This window comes from Pleurodeles waltl, chromosome 6, assembly GCF_031143425.1.
Source record: "Pleurodeles waltl isolate 20211129_DDA chromosome 6, aPleWal1.hap1.20221129, whole genome shotgun sequence".
Classification (NCBI taxonomy): Eukaryota; Metazoa; Chordata; class Amphibia; order Caudata; family Salamandridae; genus Pleurodeles; species Pleurodeles waltl.
The window spans coordinates 1,083,267,200-1,083,285,064 of NC_090445.1; the positions used below are offsets into that span (position 1 = coordinate 1,083,267,200).

Here is a 17,865-nt window from a genome sequence, read left to right on the forward strand (position 1 = left end):
TGGGCTTGTGTCCCCCCCGGTGCCCTACAAAACCCCCCTGGTCTGCCCTCCGAAGACGCGGGTACTTACCTGCTGGCAGACTGGAACCGGGGCACCCCCTTCTCTCCATTGAAGCCTATGCGTTTTGGGCACCACTTTGAACTCTGCACCTGACCGGCCCTGAGCTGCTGGTGTGGTAACTTTGGGGTTGCTCTGAACCCCCAACGGTGGGCTACCTTGGACCAAGAACTGAACCCTGTAAGTGTCTTACTTACCTGGTAAAACTAACAAAAACTTACCTCCCCCAGGAACTGTGAAAATTGCACTGTGTCCACTTTTAAAATAGCTATTTGTGAATAACTTGAAAAGTATACATGCAATTGAAATGATTCAAAGTTCCTAATGTACTTACCTGCAATACCTTTCAAACAAGATATTACATGTTAAATTTGAACCTGTGGTTCTTAAAATAAACTAAGAAAATATATTTTTCTATAACAAAACCTATTGGCTGGATTTGTCTCTGAGTGTGTGTACCTCATTTATTGTCTATGTGTATGTACAACAAATGCTTAACACTACTCCTTGGATAAGCCTACTGCTCGACCACACTACCACAAAATAGAGCATTAGTATTATCTCTTTTTACCACTATTTTACCTCTAAGGGGAACCCTTGGACTCTGTGCATGCTATTCCTTACTTTGAAATAGCACATACAGAGCCAACTTCCTACATTGGTGGATCAGCGGTGGGGTACAAGACTTTGCATTTGCTGGACTACTCAGCCAATACCTGATCACACGACAAATTCCAAAATTGTCATTAGAAATTGATTTTTGCAATTTGAAAAGTTTTCTAAATTCTTTAAAGTCCTGCTAGGGCCTTGTGTTAGTCCCTGTTAGCATTTCTTTTAGAGTTTAAAAGTTTGTAAAAGTTTGAATTAGATTCTAGAACCAGTTTAGTTTCTTAAAAAGTATTCCAACTTTTAGAAGCATAATGTCTAGCACAGATGTGAATGTGGTGGAACTCGACACCACACCTTACCTCCATCTCCAGATGAGAGAGCTAAGGTCACTCTGTAACATAAGAAAAATAACAATGGGCTCCAGACCTACCAAAGCACAGCTCCAGGAGCTGTTGGCAGAGTATGATAGAGCCAACCCCTCTGTGGGCAACACAGAGGATGAAGATAGTGACTTGGAGGGAAATTCCCCCCCTCCAGTCCTAATTAGGGAGAACAGGGCTTCTCAAGCCCTGACTCCACAAATAATAGTCAGAGATGATGGTTCCCTCACAGGAGGGACCAACCTCTCTGAAATCACTGAGGATAACTCCAGTGAAGAGGACATCCAGTTAGCCAGGATGGCCAAAAGATTGGCTTTGGAAAGACAGATCCTAGCCATAGAAAGGGAAAGACAAGAGATGGGCCTAGGACCCATCAATGGTGGCAGCAACATAACTAGGGTCAGAGATTCTCCTGACATGTTGAAAATCCCCAAAGGGATTGTAACTAAATATGAAGATGGTGATGACATCACCAAATGGTTCACAGCTTTTGAGAGGGCTTGTGAAACCAGAAAAGTGAACAAATCTCACTGGGGTGCTCTCCTTTGGGAAATGTTCACAGGAAAGTGTAGGGATAGACTCCTCACACTCTCTAAAAAAGATGCAGAATCTTATGACCTCATGAAGGGTACCCTGATTGAGGGCTTTGGATTCTCCACTGAGGAGTATAGGATTAGATTCAGGGGGGCTCAAAAAACCTCGAGCCAGACCTGGGTTGATTTTGTAGACTACTCAGTAAAAACACTAGATGGTTGGATTGAAGGAAATGGTGTAAATGATTATGATGGGCTGTACAATTTATTTGTGAAAGAACACCTATTAAGTATTTGTTTCAATGATAAACTGCATCAGCATCTGGTGGACCTAGGACCAATTTCTCCCCAAGAATTGGGAAAGAAGGCGGACCATTGGGTCAAGACTAGGGTGTCCAAAACTTCCACAGGGGGTGACCAAAAAAAAGGGGTCACAAAACCTCCCTAGGGGAAAGGTGGTGAGACAGCCAAAAATAAAAATAGTAAAGAGTCTTCTACAGGCCCCCAAAAACCTGCACAGGAGGGTGGGCCCAGAGCCTCTTCACAAAACAATTCTGGGTACAAGGGTAAAAACTTTGATCCCAAAAAGGCCTGGTGTCGAAACTGTAGTCAGTCTGGACACCAAACTGGAGACAAGGCCTGTCCCAAGAAAGATACCACTTCTAACTCCCATCCAGCTAAAACTGGAATGGCCAGTCTCCAAGTGGGATCAACAGTGTGCCCAGAGCAAATTAGGTGTCACACTGAAGCTACATTAGTCTCTGAGGGTGGGGTGGATTTAGCCACACTGGCTGCCTGGCCCCCTAACATGCAAAAATACAGGCAGCAGCTCTTAATTAATGGGACAAGTGTAGAGGGCCTGAGGGATACAGGTGCCAGTGTCACTATGGTGACAGAGAAACTGGTTTCCCCTGGCCAATACCTGACTGGACAAACTTATCCAGTCACCAACGCTAACAATCAGACTAAAGTACATCCCATGGCTATGGTAACTTTAGAGTGGGGAGGGGTCAATGGCCTGAAACAGGTGGTGGTCTCCTCAAATATCCCAGTAGACTGTTTGCTTGGAAATGACCTGGAGTCCTCAGCATGGGCTGAGGTAGAACTGAAAACCCATGCAGCCATGCTGGGTATCCCTGAACTGGTGTGTGTCAAGACTAGGGCACAGTGCAAGGCACAGGGTGAAAAAGTAGAGCTGGAGTCTGGAAAAATGGCCCAGCCTACCAAGAGACAAGGAAAGTCAGCTGGGAAACCAGCTGCAACACAACACCAAAAAGAGAACCTCTCTTCTCAGGAAGAAGTTCTGCCCTCTGAGGGAACTGAGCCTATGGAGCTGGAACCTTATCAGGTTGAGCTCTTGGGCCCAGGGGGACCCTCAAGGGAAGAGTTGTGTAAGGGACAAGAAACCTGTCCCTCTCTTGAAGGCCTTAGGCAGCAAGCTGCTGAAGAGTCCAAAGGCAAGAAAAATGGAACACATAGGGTCTATTGGGAAGATGGACTCCTGTACACTGAGGCAAGAGATCCCAAACCTGGTGCCACTAGGAGAGTGGTAGTGCCTCAGGGTTTCAGAGAGTTTATTCTGACCTTAGCCCATGATATTTCCCTTGCTGGGCATTTGGGACAAACCAAGACGTGGGAGAGGTTAGTCAACCACTTCTACTGGCCCAATATGTCCCAGAAGGTTAAGGAGTTTTGCCTCTCCTGCCCCACCTGTCAATCCAGTGGTAAGACAGGTGGGCATCCAAAGGCCCCCCTCATTCCACTTCCAGTGGTGGGGGTCCCCTTTGAAAGAGTGGGTGTGGACATAGTTGGTCCACTAGAACCTCCCACAGCCTCAGGAAATATGTACATCCTAGTAGTAGTGGATCATGCTACTAGGTATCCTGAAGCTATTCCCCTTAGGTCGACTACTGCCCCTGCAGTAGCCAAGGCCCTCATTGGTATCTTTACCAGAGTGGGTTTCCCTAAGGAGGTGGTGTCTGACAGAGGTACCAACTTAATGTCAGCATACCTAAAACACATGTGGAATGAGTGTGGAGTGACTTACAAATTCACTACACCATATCATCCACAAACTAATGGCCTTGTTGAGAGATTCAACAAGACATTAAAGGGCATGATCATGGGGCTCCCAGAAAAACTCAAAAGGAGATGGGATGTCCTCCTGCCATGTCTGCTTTTCGCTTACAGAGAGGTGCCTCAGAAGGGAGTAGGATTCTCACCCTTTGAACTTCTGTTTGGCCACCCTGTAAGGGGACCACTTGCTCTTGTTAAAGAAGGCTGGGAGAGACCTCTTCATGAGCCTAAACAAGACATAGTGGACTATGTACTTGGCCTTCGCTCAAGGATGGCAGAGTACATGGAAAAGGCAAGTAAAAACCTTGAGGCCAGCCAACAACTCCAGAAGTTGTGGTATGACCAAAAGGCTGCACTGGTTGAATTTCAACCAGGACAGAAAGTCTGGGTTCTGGAGCCTGTGGCTCCCAGGGCACTTCAGGACAAATGGAGTGGCCCTTACCCAGTACTAGAAAGGAAGAGTCAGGTCACCTACCTGGTGGACCTGGGCACAAGCAGGAGCCCCAAGAGGGTGATCCATGTGAACCGCCTTAAGCTCTTCCATGACAGGGCTGATGTAAATCTGTTGATGGTAACAGATGAGGACCAGGAAGCTGAGAGTGAACCTCTCCCTGATCTCCTCTCATCAGACCCTAAAGATGGCTCAGTAGATGGAGTGATCTACTCAGACACCCTCTCTAGCCAACAGCAGTCTGACTGCAGGAAGGTCCTGCAGCAGTTTGCTGAACTCTTTTCCCTAACCCCTGGTCAGACACACCTGTGTACCCATGATGTGGACACAGGAGACAGCATGCCTGTCAAAAACAAAATATTTAGACAGTCTGACCAAGTTAAGGAAAGCATCAAGGTGGAAGTCCACAAGATGCTGGAATTGGGAGTAATTGAGTACTCTGACAGCCCCTGGGCTAGCCCAGTGGTCTTAGTCCCCAAACCTCACACCAAAGAAGGAAAGAGAGAGATGAGGTTTTGTGTGGACTACAGAGGTCTCAACTCTGTCACCAAGACAGATGCTCACCCCATTCCTAGAGCTGATGAGCTAATAGACAAATTAGGGGCTGCCAAATTCTTAAGTACCTTTGACTTAACAGCAGGGTACTGGCAAATCAAAATGGCCCCTGGAGCAAAAGAAAAGACAGCATTCTCCACACCTGATGGGCATTATCAGTTCACTGTTATGCCCTTTGGTTTAAAGAATGCCCCTGCCACCTTCCAAAGGTTGGTGAATCAAGTCCTTGCTGGGCTGGAATCCTTTAGTGCAGCCTATCTTGATGATATTGCTGTCTTCAGCTCCACCTGGCAGGATCACCTGGTCCACCTGAAGAAGGTTTTGAAGGCTCTGCAATCTGCAGGCCTCTCTATCAAGGCATCCAAATGCCAGATAGGGCAGGGAACTGTGGTTTACTTGGGACACCTTGTAGGTGGAGGCCAAGTTCAGCCACTCCAACCCAAGATCCAGACTATTCTGGACTGGGTAGCTCCAAAAACCCAGACTCAAGTCAGGGCATTCCTTGGCTTGACAGGGTACTATAGGAGGTTTGTGAAGGGATATGGATCCATTGTGACAGCCCTCACAGAACTCACCTCCAAGAAAGTAAACTGGACTGTAGAATGCCAACAGGCCTTTGACACCCTGAAACATGCTATGTGCACAGCACCAGTTCTAAAAGCTCCAGATTACTCCAAGCAGTTCATTGTGCAAACAGATGCCTCTGAACATGGGATAGGGGCAGTTTTGTCCCAAACAAATGATGATGGCCTTGACCAGCCTGTTGCTTTCATTAGCAGGAGGTTACTCCCCAGGGAGCAGCGTTGGAGTGCCATTGAGAGGGAGGCCTTTGCTGTGGTTTGGTCCCTGAAGAAGCTGAGACCATACCTCTTTGGTACTCACTTCCTAGTTCAGACTGACCTCAGACCTCTCAGATGGCTGATGCAAATGAAAGGTGAAAATCCAAAACTGTTGAGGTGGTCCATCTCCCTACAGGGAATGGACTTTATAGTGGAACACAGACCTGGGACTGCCCATGCCAATGCAGATGGCCTTTCCAGGTTCTTCCACTTAGAAAATGAAGACTCTCTTGGGAAAGGTTAGTCTCATCCTCTTTCGTTTGGGGGGGGGGTTGTGTAAGGAAATGCCTCCTTGGCATGGTTACCCCCTGACTTTTTGCCTTTGCTGATGCTATGTTTTGAATTGAAAGTGTGCTGAGGCCTGCTAACCAGGCCCCAGCACCAGTGTTCTTTCCCTAACCTGTACTTTTGATTCCACAATTGGCACACCCTGGCATCCAGATAAGTCCCTTGTAACTGGTACCTCTGGTACCAAGGGCCCTGATGCCAGGGAAGGTCTCTAAGGGCTGCAGCATGTATTATGCCACCCTAAGAGACCCCTCACTCAGCACAGACACCCTGCTTACCAGCTTGTGTGTGCTAGTGAGAACAAAAGGAGTAAGTCGACATGGCACTCCCCTCAGGGTGCCATGCCAGCCTCTCACTGCCTATGCAGTATAGGTAAGACACCCCTCTAGCAGGCCTTACAGCCCTAAGGCAGGGTGCACTATACCATAGGTGAGGGTACCAGTGCATGAGCACTGTGCCCCTACAGTGTCTAAGCAAAACCTTAGACATTGTAAGTGCAGGGTAGCCATAAGAGTATATGGTCTGGAAGTCTGTTTTACACGAACTCCACAGCACCATAATGGCTACACTGAAAACTGGGAAGTTTGGTATCAAACTTCTCAGCACAATAAATGCACACTGATGCCAGTGTACATTTTATTGTAAAATACACCACAGAGGGCACCTTAGAGGTGCCCCCTGAAACTTAACCGACTATCTGTGTAGGCTGACTGGTTCCAGCAGCCTGCCACACCAGAGACATGTTGCTGGCCCCATGAGGAGAGTGCCTTTGTCACTCTGAGGCCAGTAACAAAGCCTGCACTGGGTGGAGATGCTAACACCTCCCCCAGGCAGGAGCTGTAACACCTGGCGGTGAGCCTCAAAGGCTCACCCCTTTGTCACAGCCCAGCAGGGCACTCCAGCTTAGTGGAGTTGCCCGCCCCCTCCGGCCACGGCCCCCACTTTTGGCAGCAAGGCTGGAGGGAACAAAGAAAGCAACAAGGAGGAGTCACTGGCCAGTCAGGACAGCCCCTAAGGTGTCCTGAGCTGAGGTGACTAACTTTGAGAAATCCTCCATCTTGCAGATGGAGGATTCCCCCAATAGGATTAGGGATGTGACCCCCTCCCCTTGGGAGGAGGCACAAAGAGGGTGTACTCACCCTCAGGACTAGTAGCCATTGGCTACTAACCCCCCAGACCTAAACACGCCCTTAAATTTAGTATTTAAGGGCTTCCCTGAACCTAAGAATTTAGATTCCTGCAACAACAAGAAGAAGGACTGCCTAGCTGAAAACCCCTGCAGAGGAAGACCAGAAGACAACAACTGATTTGGCTCCAGAAACTCACCGGCCTGTCTCCTGCCTTCCAAAGAACTCTGCTCCAGCGACGCCTTCCAAAAGGGACCAGCGACCTCTGCATCCTCTGAGGACTGCCCTGCTTCGACGACGACCAGAAACTCCCGAGGACAGTGGACCTGCTCCAAAAAGACTGCAACTTTATCCAAAGGAGCAGCTTTAAAGAACCCTGCAATCTCCCCGCAAGAAGCGTGAGACTTGCAACACTGCACCCGGCGACCCCGACTCGGCTGGTGGAGAACCAACACCTCAGGGAGGACCCCCGGACTACTCTACGACTGTGAGTACCAAAACCTGTCCCCCCTGAGCCCCCACAGCGCCACCTGCAGAGGGAATCCCGAGGCTTCCCCTGACCGCGACTCTCTGAAACCTAAGTCCCGACGCCTGGAAAAGACCCTGCACCCGCAGCCCCCAGGACCTGAAGGACCGGACTTTCACTGCAGAAGTGACCCCCAGGAGTCCCTCTCCCTTGCCCAAGTGGAGGTTTCCCCGAGGAAGCCCCCCCTTGCCTGCCTGCAGCGCTGAAGAGATCCCTTGATCTCTTATTGACTTCCATTGCGAACCCGACGCTTGTTCTAACACTGCACCCGGCCGCCCCGCGCCGCTGAGGGTGAAATTTCTGTGTGGGCTTGTGTCCCCCCGGTGCCCTACAAAACCCCCCTGGTCTGCCCTCCGAAGACGCGGGTACTTACCTGCTGGCAGACTGGAACCGGGGCACCCCCTGCTCTCCATTGAAGCCTATGCGTTTTGGGCACCACTTTGAACTCTGCACCGGACTGGCCCTGAGCTGCTGGTGTGGTAACTTTGGGGTTGCTCTGAACCCCCAACGGTGGGCTACCTTGGACCAAGAACTGAACCCTGTAAGTGTCTTACTTACCTGGAAAAACTAACAAAAACTTACCTCCCCCAGGAACTGTGAAAATTGCACTAAGTGTCCACTTTTAAAATAGCTATTTGTGAATAACTTGAAAAGTATACATGCAATTGAAATGATTCAAAGTTCCTAATGTACTTATATGCAATACCTTTCAAACAAGATATTACATGTTAAATTTGAACCTGTGGTTCTTAAAATAAACTAAGAAAAGATATTTTTCTATAACAAAACCTATTGGCTGGATTTGTCTCTGAGTGTGTGTACCTCATTTATTGTCTATGTGTATGTACAACAAATGCTTAACACTACTCCTTGGATAAGCCTACTGCTCGACCACACTACCACAAAATAGAGCATTAGCATTATCTCTTTTTACCACTATTTTACCTCTAAGGGGAACCCTTGGACTCTGTGCATGCTATTCCTTACTTTGAAATAGCACATACAGAGCCAACTTCCTACAGAAGGTGTTTCTAAAGTTAAGAATTCCAGAACACCCTAGTTACTCCTTTTCGTTAACTTCAATTAGACGCCAAATAAATACTTGCCCGTTTATTTTACAATTTTTAGTGCCAGTGCTGAGTCGAATAAACAGCAGTGCTGCTGTTGACCTGGGGGCCGCATGTAAATGTCAGGAGGGCCACATGCGGCCCCTGGGCCGTACTTTGAGTATCACTGCTCTAGGCGTTACTTTCTGGCATAGTACAGTTCCATCCGCAAACTACCAGCATGTCTGGAAGTTATTAGAATGTATATTGTTGGTACCACCAGGTGCAATGTATATGCTTTGTAAGCAGACAGATATCTTGCCAAATTTATTTCAATATCGAGCACTATATGATTGTAAGTTGACTTCAGGAACTAAATAAAGCTTTAAAAACAAAACAACTACCAGCATGTTTGAGTTCAGATGTGCAATACATACCTCATCACTCTTCAACTGCAGAACAGCAGCTACTGTCTTGTCTGCTGTTGTAGCGAAACTCACTAAAGATACCTGAAAAGTGAGGGTAATAAATGCAATAATTAGGTATGGCAGGACAGCTGCAGCTCTAAATAGATTATTCAGTGACCGATCAGCAATCTACAATAGGGCTTTGAAAAACTAAATAATTACCCTTCTCACTGATAAAAACTTGTGAAGAACAATAGGCCTACAACAAATGCTGCACAACACATCTCTCTTCTAGCACACTGACAAATACAGTGAGAGAGAAGAGAAAATACTCTTTGGATAATAACTTCTCATTTGATCCATTGCCAAAACACCAAACAAAACACTTTTTTTCCTGTGGACAAGTGGTTACCAATATTTTACACAACATTTCAGAGGTGTATTGGAGCTATGAACCATGGAGAACTTAATGCATCAACTATTTTGGTATATTTTTAGTGACAGATAATCCAATTCCACATTTTTATGGTGCAGTGGGTGTACATGCAGCCCATTAACTGACAGAGAGGCATGGTGGTTCTCGTTCTGGTTAAGCTATGTATGTGACATATTCTATGGCCATAATTGTTTTGGCTTAGGTTTTGTCAATATTCTGATAATACAAAGATATATGAGTGTAGGAAGTTGGCTCTGTATGCACTATTTCAAAGTAAGGAATAGTATGCACAGAGTCCAAGGGTTCCCCTTAGAGGTAAGATAGTGGCAAAAAGAGATAATACTAATGCTCTATTTTGTGGTAGTGTGGTCGAGCAGTAGGCTTATCCAAGGAGTAGTGTTAAGCATTTGTTGTACATACACATAGACAATAAATGAGGTACACACACTCAGAGACAAATCCAGCCAATAGGTTTTTATATAGAAAAATATCTTTTCTTAGTTTATTTTAAGAACCACAGGTTCAAATTCTACATGTAATATCTCATTCGAATGGTATTGCAGGTAAGTACTTTAGGAACTTCAAATCATCAAAATTGCATGTATACTTTTCAAGTTATTCACAAATAGCTGTTTTAAAAGTGGACACAGTGCAATTTTCACAGTTCCTAGGGGAGGTAAGTATTTGTTAGGTTAACCAGGTAAGTAAGACACTTACAGGGCTTAGTTCTTGGTGCAAGGTAGCCCACCGTTGGGGGTTCAGAGCAACCCCAAAGTCACCACACCAGCAGCTCAGGGCCGGTCAGGTGCAGAGTTCAAAGTGGTGCCCAAAACACATAGGCTAGAATGGAGAGAAGGGGGTGCCCCGGTTCCGGTCTGCTTGCAGGTAAGTACCCGCGTCTTCGGAGGGCAGACCAGGGGGGTTTTGTAGGGCACCGGGGGGGACACAAGCCCACACAGAAATTTCACCCTCAGCAGCGCGGGGGCGGCCGGGTGCAGTGTAGAAACAAGCGTCGGGTTTGTAATGGAAGTCAATGGGAGATCTAGGGATCTCTTCAGCGCTGCAGGCAGGCAAGGGGGGGGTTCCTCGGGGAAACCTCCACTTGGTCAAGGGAGAGGGACTCCTGGGGGTCACTCCTCCAGTGAAAGTCCGGTCCTTCAGGTCCTGGGGGCTGCGGGTGCAGGGTCTCTCCCAGGCGTCGGGACTTAGGATTCAAAGAGTCGCGGTCAGGGGAAGCCTCGGGATTCCCTCTGCAGGCGGCGCTGTGGGGGCTCAGGGGGGACAGGTTTTTGTACTCACAGTCTTAGAGTAGTCCTGGGGTCCCTCCTGAGGTGTTGGAACGCCACCAGCCGAGTCGGGGTCGCCGGGTGCAGTGTTGCAAGTCTCACGCTTCTTGCGGGGAGCTTGCAGGGTTCTTTAAAGCTGCTGGAAACAAAGTTGCAGCTTTTCTTGGAGCAGGTCCGCTGTCCTCGGAAGTTTCTTGTCTTTTCGAAGCCGGGGCAGTCCTCAGAGGATGTCGAGGTCGCTGGTCCCTTTGGAAGGCGTCGCTGGAGCAGGATCTTTGGAAGGCAGGAGACAGGCCGGTGAGTTTCTGGAGCCAAGGCAGTTGTCGTCTTCTGGTCTTCCTCTGCAGGGGTTTTCAGCTAGGCAGTCCTTCTTCTTGTAGTTGCAGGAATCTAATTTTCTAGGGTTCAGGGTAGCCCTTAAATACTAAATTTAAGGGCGTGTTTAGGTCTGGGGGGTTAGTAGCCAATGTCTACTAGCCCTGAGGGTGGGTACACCCTCTTTGTGCCTCCTCCCAAGGGGAGGGGGTCACAATCCTAACCCTATTGGGGGAATCCTCCATCTGCAAGATGGAGGATTTCTAAAAGTTAGAGTCACTTCAGCTCAGGACACCTTAGGGGCTGTCCTGACTGGCCAGTGACTCCTCCTTGTTGCTTTCTTTGTTCCCTCCAGCCTTGCCGCCAAAAGTGGGGGCCGTGGCCGGAGGGGGCGGGCAACTCCACTAAGCTGGAGTGCCCTGCTGGGCTGTGACAAAGGGGTGAGCCTTTGAGGCTCACCGCCAGGTGTCACAGCTCCTGCCTGGGGGAGGTGTTAGCATCTCCACCCAGTGCAGGCTTTGTTACTGGCCTCAGAGTGACAAAGGCACTCTCCCCATGGGGCCAGCAACATGTCTCTGGTGTGGCAGGCTGCTGGAACTAGTCAGCCTACACAGACAGTCGGTTAAGTTTCAGGGGGCACCTCTAAGGTGCCCTCTGGGGTGTGTTTTGCAATAAAATGTACACTGGCATCAGTGTGCTTTTATTGTGCTGAGAAGTTTGATACCAAACTTCCCAGTTTTCAGTGTAGCCATTATGGTGCTGTGGAGTTCGTGTTTGACAGACTCCCAGACCATATACTCTTATGGCTACCCTGCACTTACAATGTCTAAGGTTTTGTTTAGACACTGTAGGGGTACCATGCTCATGCACTGGTACCCTCACCTATGGTATAGTGCACCCTGCCTTAGGGCTGTAAGGCCTGCTAGAGGGGTGTCTTACCTATACTGCATAGGCAGTGAGAGGCTGGCATGGCACCCTGAGGGGAGTGCCATGTCGACTTACTCATTTTGTTCTCACTAGCACACACAGGCTTGTAAGCAGTGTGTCTGTGCTGAGTGAGGGGTCTCTAGGGTGGCATAAGACATGCTGCAGCCCTTAGAGACCTTCCTTGGCATCAGGGCCCTTGGTACTAGAAGTACCAGTTACAAGGGACTTATCTGAATGCCAGGGTGTGCCAATTGTGGATACAATGGTACATTTTAGGTGAAGGAACACTGGTGCTGGGGTCTGGTTAGCAGGGTCCCAGCACTCTTCTCAGTCAAGTCAGCATCAGTATCAGGCAAAAAGTGGGGGGTAACTGCAACAGGGAGCCATTTCTTTACAATGAGTGTTTGGGTCAAGGCTAGGTTTGTGAAGTTTTTTCAACTAAAGAAAGGGACTCTGGATGCAATATTTTGACAGAGCTATGCCAGAAAGAATTTACTCGTGCTGGCCCACTGATTCCCGTCCTAGCAAGGACTAAATTGCACAAAGACCCTGCCTTGGTCTCTGAACAAAGCCCCAAGCTGTGTGCTATGCTATAGGGTTCCTACGGAGTTAGTAGGACTGTGTATGTAACAACAACTTCAAAATGTACAGATTTAGTCTACATATATAATCAGTAATTGTTGGTTTCTTTTGGCTAGCTCACAGTACCACATCCAGTCTCCTAAACTGGCCAGGGTAATAGATGTTATCGGTAATCTCAAACATGACACTGATTCCCAGGGAATCTGTGGAAACAGATCTGCCTTTTGATTTGGCCGCTAATGCATGCCCAAGATAAAACCCAAGAAAGATACGAAATTGCATTTTCAAAACATTTATTTAAATTATTGCATTCTTGCAAAGAAAGCATGACTTCAATTATTAGTATGAGACCACATGCTACTGTAATTAATCAGCATTATTAAAATGGTAAATAATTTAACCATGTAAATTGTTACTAATATTGGCTCACTCCTAGCTGTATCTAATAATATACTAGAGAGAGCATAGCAGGAGTACCCTCTGCCAGATCAGCTGGGATAGTCATCCCCCATACCATGGTCTTATGTGTCAAGAAGCAGATATAAGTGAACAGGTTATCTTCCTTTGCAGGATGGAAGTCAGAGTCAACAGGGCTGCATCTCACAGTTCACAGTGGTTCCATGATCATCTGGGGTGAAGTGCTCGTCTCAACAAGTTTAGCATTGACTTTGCTTAAATAATAAACACTCTCCCTATCGCACTGTGAAAGGGGTGCAGAGTAGCCACTTTGGTTCGTCTAGAAATAAAATAGTTGTCTCCTAGCAAGCACAGAAAAAGAAAACAAGGGTGCTGGGTTACGACTGTACAGCGCTTGAATGAATGTACAATGGACAGGACGATAATGGCGACAAAGAACAAATGCGTGAGATGCACATTTTCCTGTTAGTAGGACCGTATGTGAAAAGCCACCATTAGAAAGAGATGTCAAGATAAAAGTTAAAATCTAAAATGGAGAACTAGCACGGGCCATGTAAAAGGGTGATTAGAATGAAAGAAGAAAAAGTTAACTGGCCTTCGATAATGCTCCTTCTAGTAAAGACTATCTAATCGCAAATTTCTTACCTTTTGAAAATTTCCCAAGCATTAGACTGGATCTGGAAACTTTTCTTCAGTACCTCTGTGTGCCAGCAGGCAGCACCATGCGGCTCTCCACTGACAGTTACAGTCCATAAATGACATACAGAGCCCATATAGCCGCCACTCCTTCACATGGACATCAGCTGATTTCAAGACAATCTACCTCCACACCCTGGAGCAACTTGGTTGTAACCGGTATGCAGATTCCTAGACTTAGAATCTTATTAATGTATAAAGTTCAATTCGCAGAACAGGGAGGACAGGCGGGGTGGGTGGGGAGTCTGCTGTTAGTCTCCAAACTGAAAAGTACATTTCTGAAGGAAACTAACATGCTGTTTTGACAGACTTGTAACTGCAGATTCCAAGCCTTCTAAATGGATACCACAGCAACACCCATTTTGCAGTAGGCCTGTGAAAGGAGTCAAACCAGAAAGTCCTATAGGACCAAGAGACAAAATATCCATCTCTACGAACCTGGCTGACCAGACAGTAGTGATTTGCTATGGAATGATGCCCAGGTAGCTGTCTGGCAGTTGCCTAGGAGGGGAACTCCATGTGGCAATGCAGTGGTAGCAAGTTTTGTCTCTGGTTCACAGTCCTTCCAGAAGCTGCTTTTTGGCCACAATGTGGCACGTCTTAATACAGAGCACAATCCAGGGAGAAATGGCACTACCTTGCCATTTTTTCCACTCCTGCGAACCCCACAAAAAGCTGACCCACTCGGTGTTCTCTGGTACAATTGATGTAAAAGCCCAGTGCTGTGGTGAGGTCCAAGCAATGGAGTCTCTTACTCCATATATGGGTGAGCAGAGCACAGAACGGCAGCAAGGTCATATGTTGACCAATGGGAAACTGCGTTACAACTTTCAGCAAGAAGGATGTTAGAGTTCACAGAACTAGTTTGTCTCAGAAAAAAGTGGTGTATAGAGGGTTTGACAGAAAGCTTGAAGCTAGCTCACTCGTCACACCAACTGTATGAATACAAGGAACACCTTGAGGGTGAGAAGCCACAAAAGACACATGTGAAGTGATTCAAAGGAAGTGAACAAATATTATGTGAGGATCAAGCTGAGGTTCCACTGTGGCATGACAAAGGGAGAGAGAGGAAACAGATGTTGTACACCTTTCTAAAAATGTGTCACAGCAAGTGATTTAAATAATAAAGATTTGTCTGGAAACTGTAAAAAGATAGAAGAAACTAAAACGGTACCCTTTTACTGTACCCATAACAACCAAATTTCAAATAAGTTTATGGGGGGGGTCAATCTGCTGTGTGCCTAAACAAGCCCCAGATTTGTTCCAAAGTCTGGCATATACAGTCTTTGTCAAAAGATGCCTGGCTGCCAAGATAACATGAGCTACCTGCGGAGGAAAGTCAAAGGTGTTCAGTTACTGCTGTTCAATCTTCACACATGAACTTGAAGACTGCAATACCTAGCACATTGCTGCAAAAACAGATCCTCTCGAAGGGACATCCTGATCGAAAGACAGATGCTCATGCCCAGGATCTGTGATAATCTCACTCTCCATGCCCAATCCAGGACTACTAGAAGATCTTGGTCCCAATCAGTCCTGATCTTCCTTAGAGCTCTTACCAGAAGTAGTATCTGTCAGAAGGCATGTAGGAGTCACAACAGATTTTCTAGCGAGACACATCTTGCAAACTCAGACACGCAGAACTGCTGGCACTGCGCCTTCTTGGTTGTGGCAAATAGATCGAGTCAAGGTTCTCCTCATTCGGAGAAGAGAGTGAACTACATTCCAGGTATAACAGCCCCTTGTGATCTGCCAGGAACGGATGGCTGAGCTTGTCCACCTGGCATTCAAAGATCATGCCAGGTGGTTCACAACTAGAAACATTCCTTGATTGTAGGAAGTTGGCTCTGTATGTGCTATTTCAAAGTAAGGAATAGCATGCACAGAGTCCAAGGGTTCCCCTTAGAGGTAAGATAGTGGCAAAAAGAGATAATACCAATGCTCTATTTTGTGGTAGTGTGGTCGAGCAGTAGGCTTATCCAAGGAGTAGTGTCAAGCATTTGTTGTACATACACATAGACAATAAATGAGGTACACACACTCAGAGACAAATCCAGCCAATAGGTTTTTGTATAGAAAAATATCTTTTCTTAGTTTATTTTAAGAACCACAGGTTCAAATTCTACATGTAATATCTCATTCGAAAGGTATTGCAGGTAAGTACTTTAGGAACTTCAAATCATAAAAATTGCATGTATACTTTTCAAGTTATTGACAAATAGCTGTTTTAAAAGTGGACACTTAGTGCAATTTTCACAGTTCCTAGGGGAGGTAAGTATTTGTTAGTTTTACCAGGTAAGTAAGACACTTACAGGGTTCAGTTCTTGGTCCAAGGTAGCCCACCGTTGGGGGTTCAGAGCAACCCCAAAGTTACCACACCAGCAGCTCAGGGCCGGTCAGGTGCAGAGTTCAAAGTGGTGCCCAAAACACATAGGCTAGGATGGAGAGAAGGGGGTGCCCCGGTTCCGGTCTGCTTGCAGGTAAGTACCCACGTCTTCGGAGGGCAGACCAGGGGGGTTTTGTAGGGCACCGGGGGGGGACACAAGCCCACACAGAAATTTCACCCTCAGCAGCGCTGGGGCGGCCGGGTGCAGTGTAGAAACAGGCGTCGGGTTCGCAATGTTAGTCTATGAGAGATCTCGGGATCTCTTCAGCGCTGCAGGCAGGCAAGGGGGGGATTCCTCGGGGAAACCTCCACTTGGGCAAGGGAGAGGGACTCCTGGGGGTCACTTCTCCAGTGAAAGTCCGGTCCTTCAGGTCCTGGGGGCTGCGGGTGCAGGGTCTCTCCCAGGTGTCGGGACTTTAGGATTCAAAGAGTCGCGGTCAGGGGAAGCCTCGGGATTCCCTCTGCAGGCGGCGCTGTGGGGGCTCAGGGGGGACAGGTTTTTGTACTCACAGTCTTAGAGTAGTCCTGGGGTCCCTCCTGAGGTGTTGGATCGCCACCAGCCGAGTCGGGGTCGCCGGGTGCAGTGTTGCAAGTCTCACGCCTTTTGCGGGGAGCTTGCAGGGTTCTTTAAAGCTGCTGGAAACAAAGTTGCAGCTTTTCTTGGAGCAGGTCCGCTGTCCTCGGGAGTTTCTTGTCTTTTCGAAGCAGGGGCAGTCCTCAGAGGATGTCGAGGTCGCTGGTCCCTTTGGAAGGCGTCGCTGGAGCAGGATCTTTGGAAGGCAGGAGACAGGCCGGTGAGTTTCTGGAGCCAAGGCAGTTGTCGTCTTCTGGTCTTCCTCTGCAGGGGTTTTTCAGCTAGGCAGTCCTTCTTCTTGTAGTTGCAGGAATCTAATTTTCTAGGGTTCAGGGTAGCCCTTAAATACTAAATTTAAGGGCGTGTTTAGGTCTGGGGGGTTAGTAGCCAATGGCTACTAGCCCTGAGGGTGGGTACACCCTCTTTGTGCCTCCTCCCAAGGGGAGGGGGTCACAATCCTAACCCTATTGGGGGAATCCTCCATCTGCAAGATGGAGGATTTCTAAAAGTTAGAGTCACTTCAGCTCAGGACACCTTAGGGGCTGTCCTGACTGGCCAGTGACTCCTCCTTGTTGCTTTCTTTGTTCCCTCCAGCCTTGCCGCCAAAAGTGGGGGCCGTGGCCGGAGGGGGCGGGCAACTCCACTAAGCTGGAGTGCCCTGCTGGGCTGTGACAAAGGGGTGAGCCTTTGAGGCTCACCGCCAGGTGTCACAGCTTCTGCCTGGGGGAGGTGTTAGCATCTCCACCCAGTGCAGGCTTTGTTACTGGCCTCAGAGTGACAAAGGCACTCTCCCCATGGGGCCAGCAACATGTCTCTAGTGTGGCAGGCTGCTGGAACCAGTCAGCCTACACAGATAGTCGGTTAAGTTTCAGGGGGCACCTCTAAGGTGTATTTTACAATGAAATGTACACTGGCATCAGTGTGCATTTATTGTGCTGAGGAGTTTGATACCAAACTTCCCAGTTTTCAGCGTAGCCATTATGGTGCTGTGGAGTTCGTGTTTGACAGACTCCCAGACCATATACTCTTATGGCTACCCTGCACTTACAATGTCTAAGGTTTTGTTTAGACACTGTAGGGGTACCATGCTCATGCACTGGTACCCTCACCTATGGTATAGTGCACCCTGCCTTAGGGCTGTAAGGCCTGCTAGAGGGGTGTCTTACCTATACTGCATAGGCAGTGAGAGGCTGGCATGGCACCCTGAGGGGAGTGCCATGTCGACTTACTCATTTTGTTCTCACTAGCACACACAGGCTTGTAAGCAGTGTGTCTGTGCTGAGTGAGGGGTCTCTAGGGTGGCATAAGACATGCTGCAGCCCTTAGAGACCTTTCCTTGGCATCAGGGCCCT

At 47.8% G+C, this 17,865-nt stretch overlaps 1 protein-coding gene across 2 annotated transcripts in view; it reads right to left on the reverse strand.

Annotated features, from left to right (window-relative positions):
* The window catches only part of EMC1 (ER membrane protein complex subunit 1), a 621,514-nt gene that overhangs the window by 383,105 nt on the left and 220,544 nt on the right, over positions 1 to 17,865 (reverse strand). The window contains exon 9 of one of the 2 annotated variants that reach the window (XM_069240147.1): positions 8,925 to 8,996. The exons of the other annotated variant lie outside the window; for it this stretch is intronic. Within the exon in view, the coding sequence (XP_069096248.1) occupies positions 8,925 to 8,996 (72 nt within the window). The remainder of the gene's footprint in view (positions 1 to 8,924; positions 8,997 to 17,865) is intronic. 2 annotated transcript variants of the gene reach the window in all.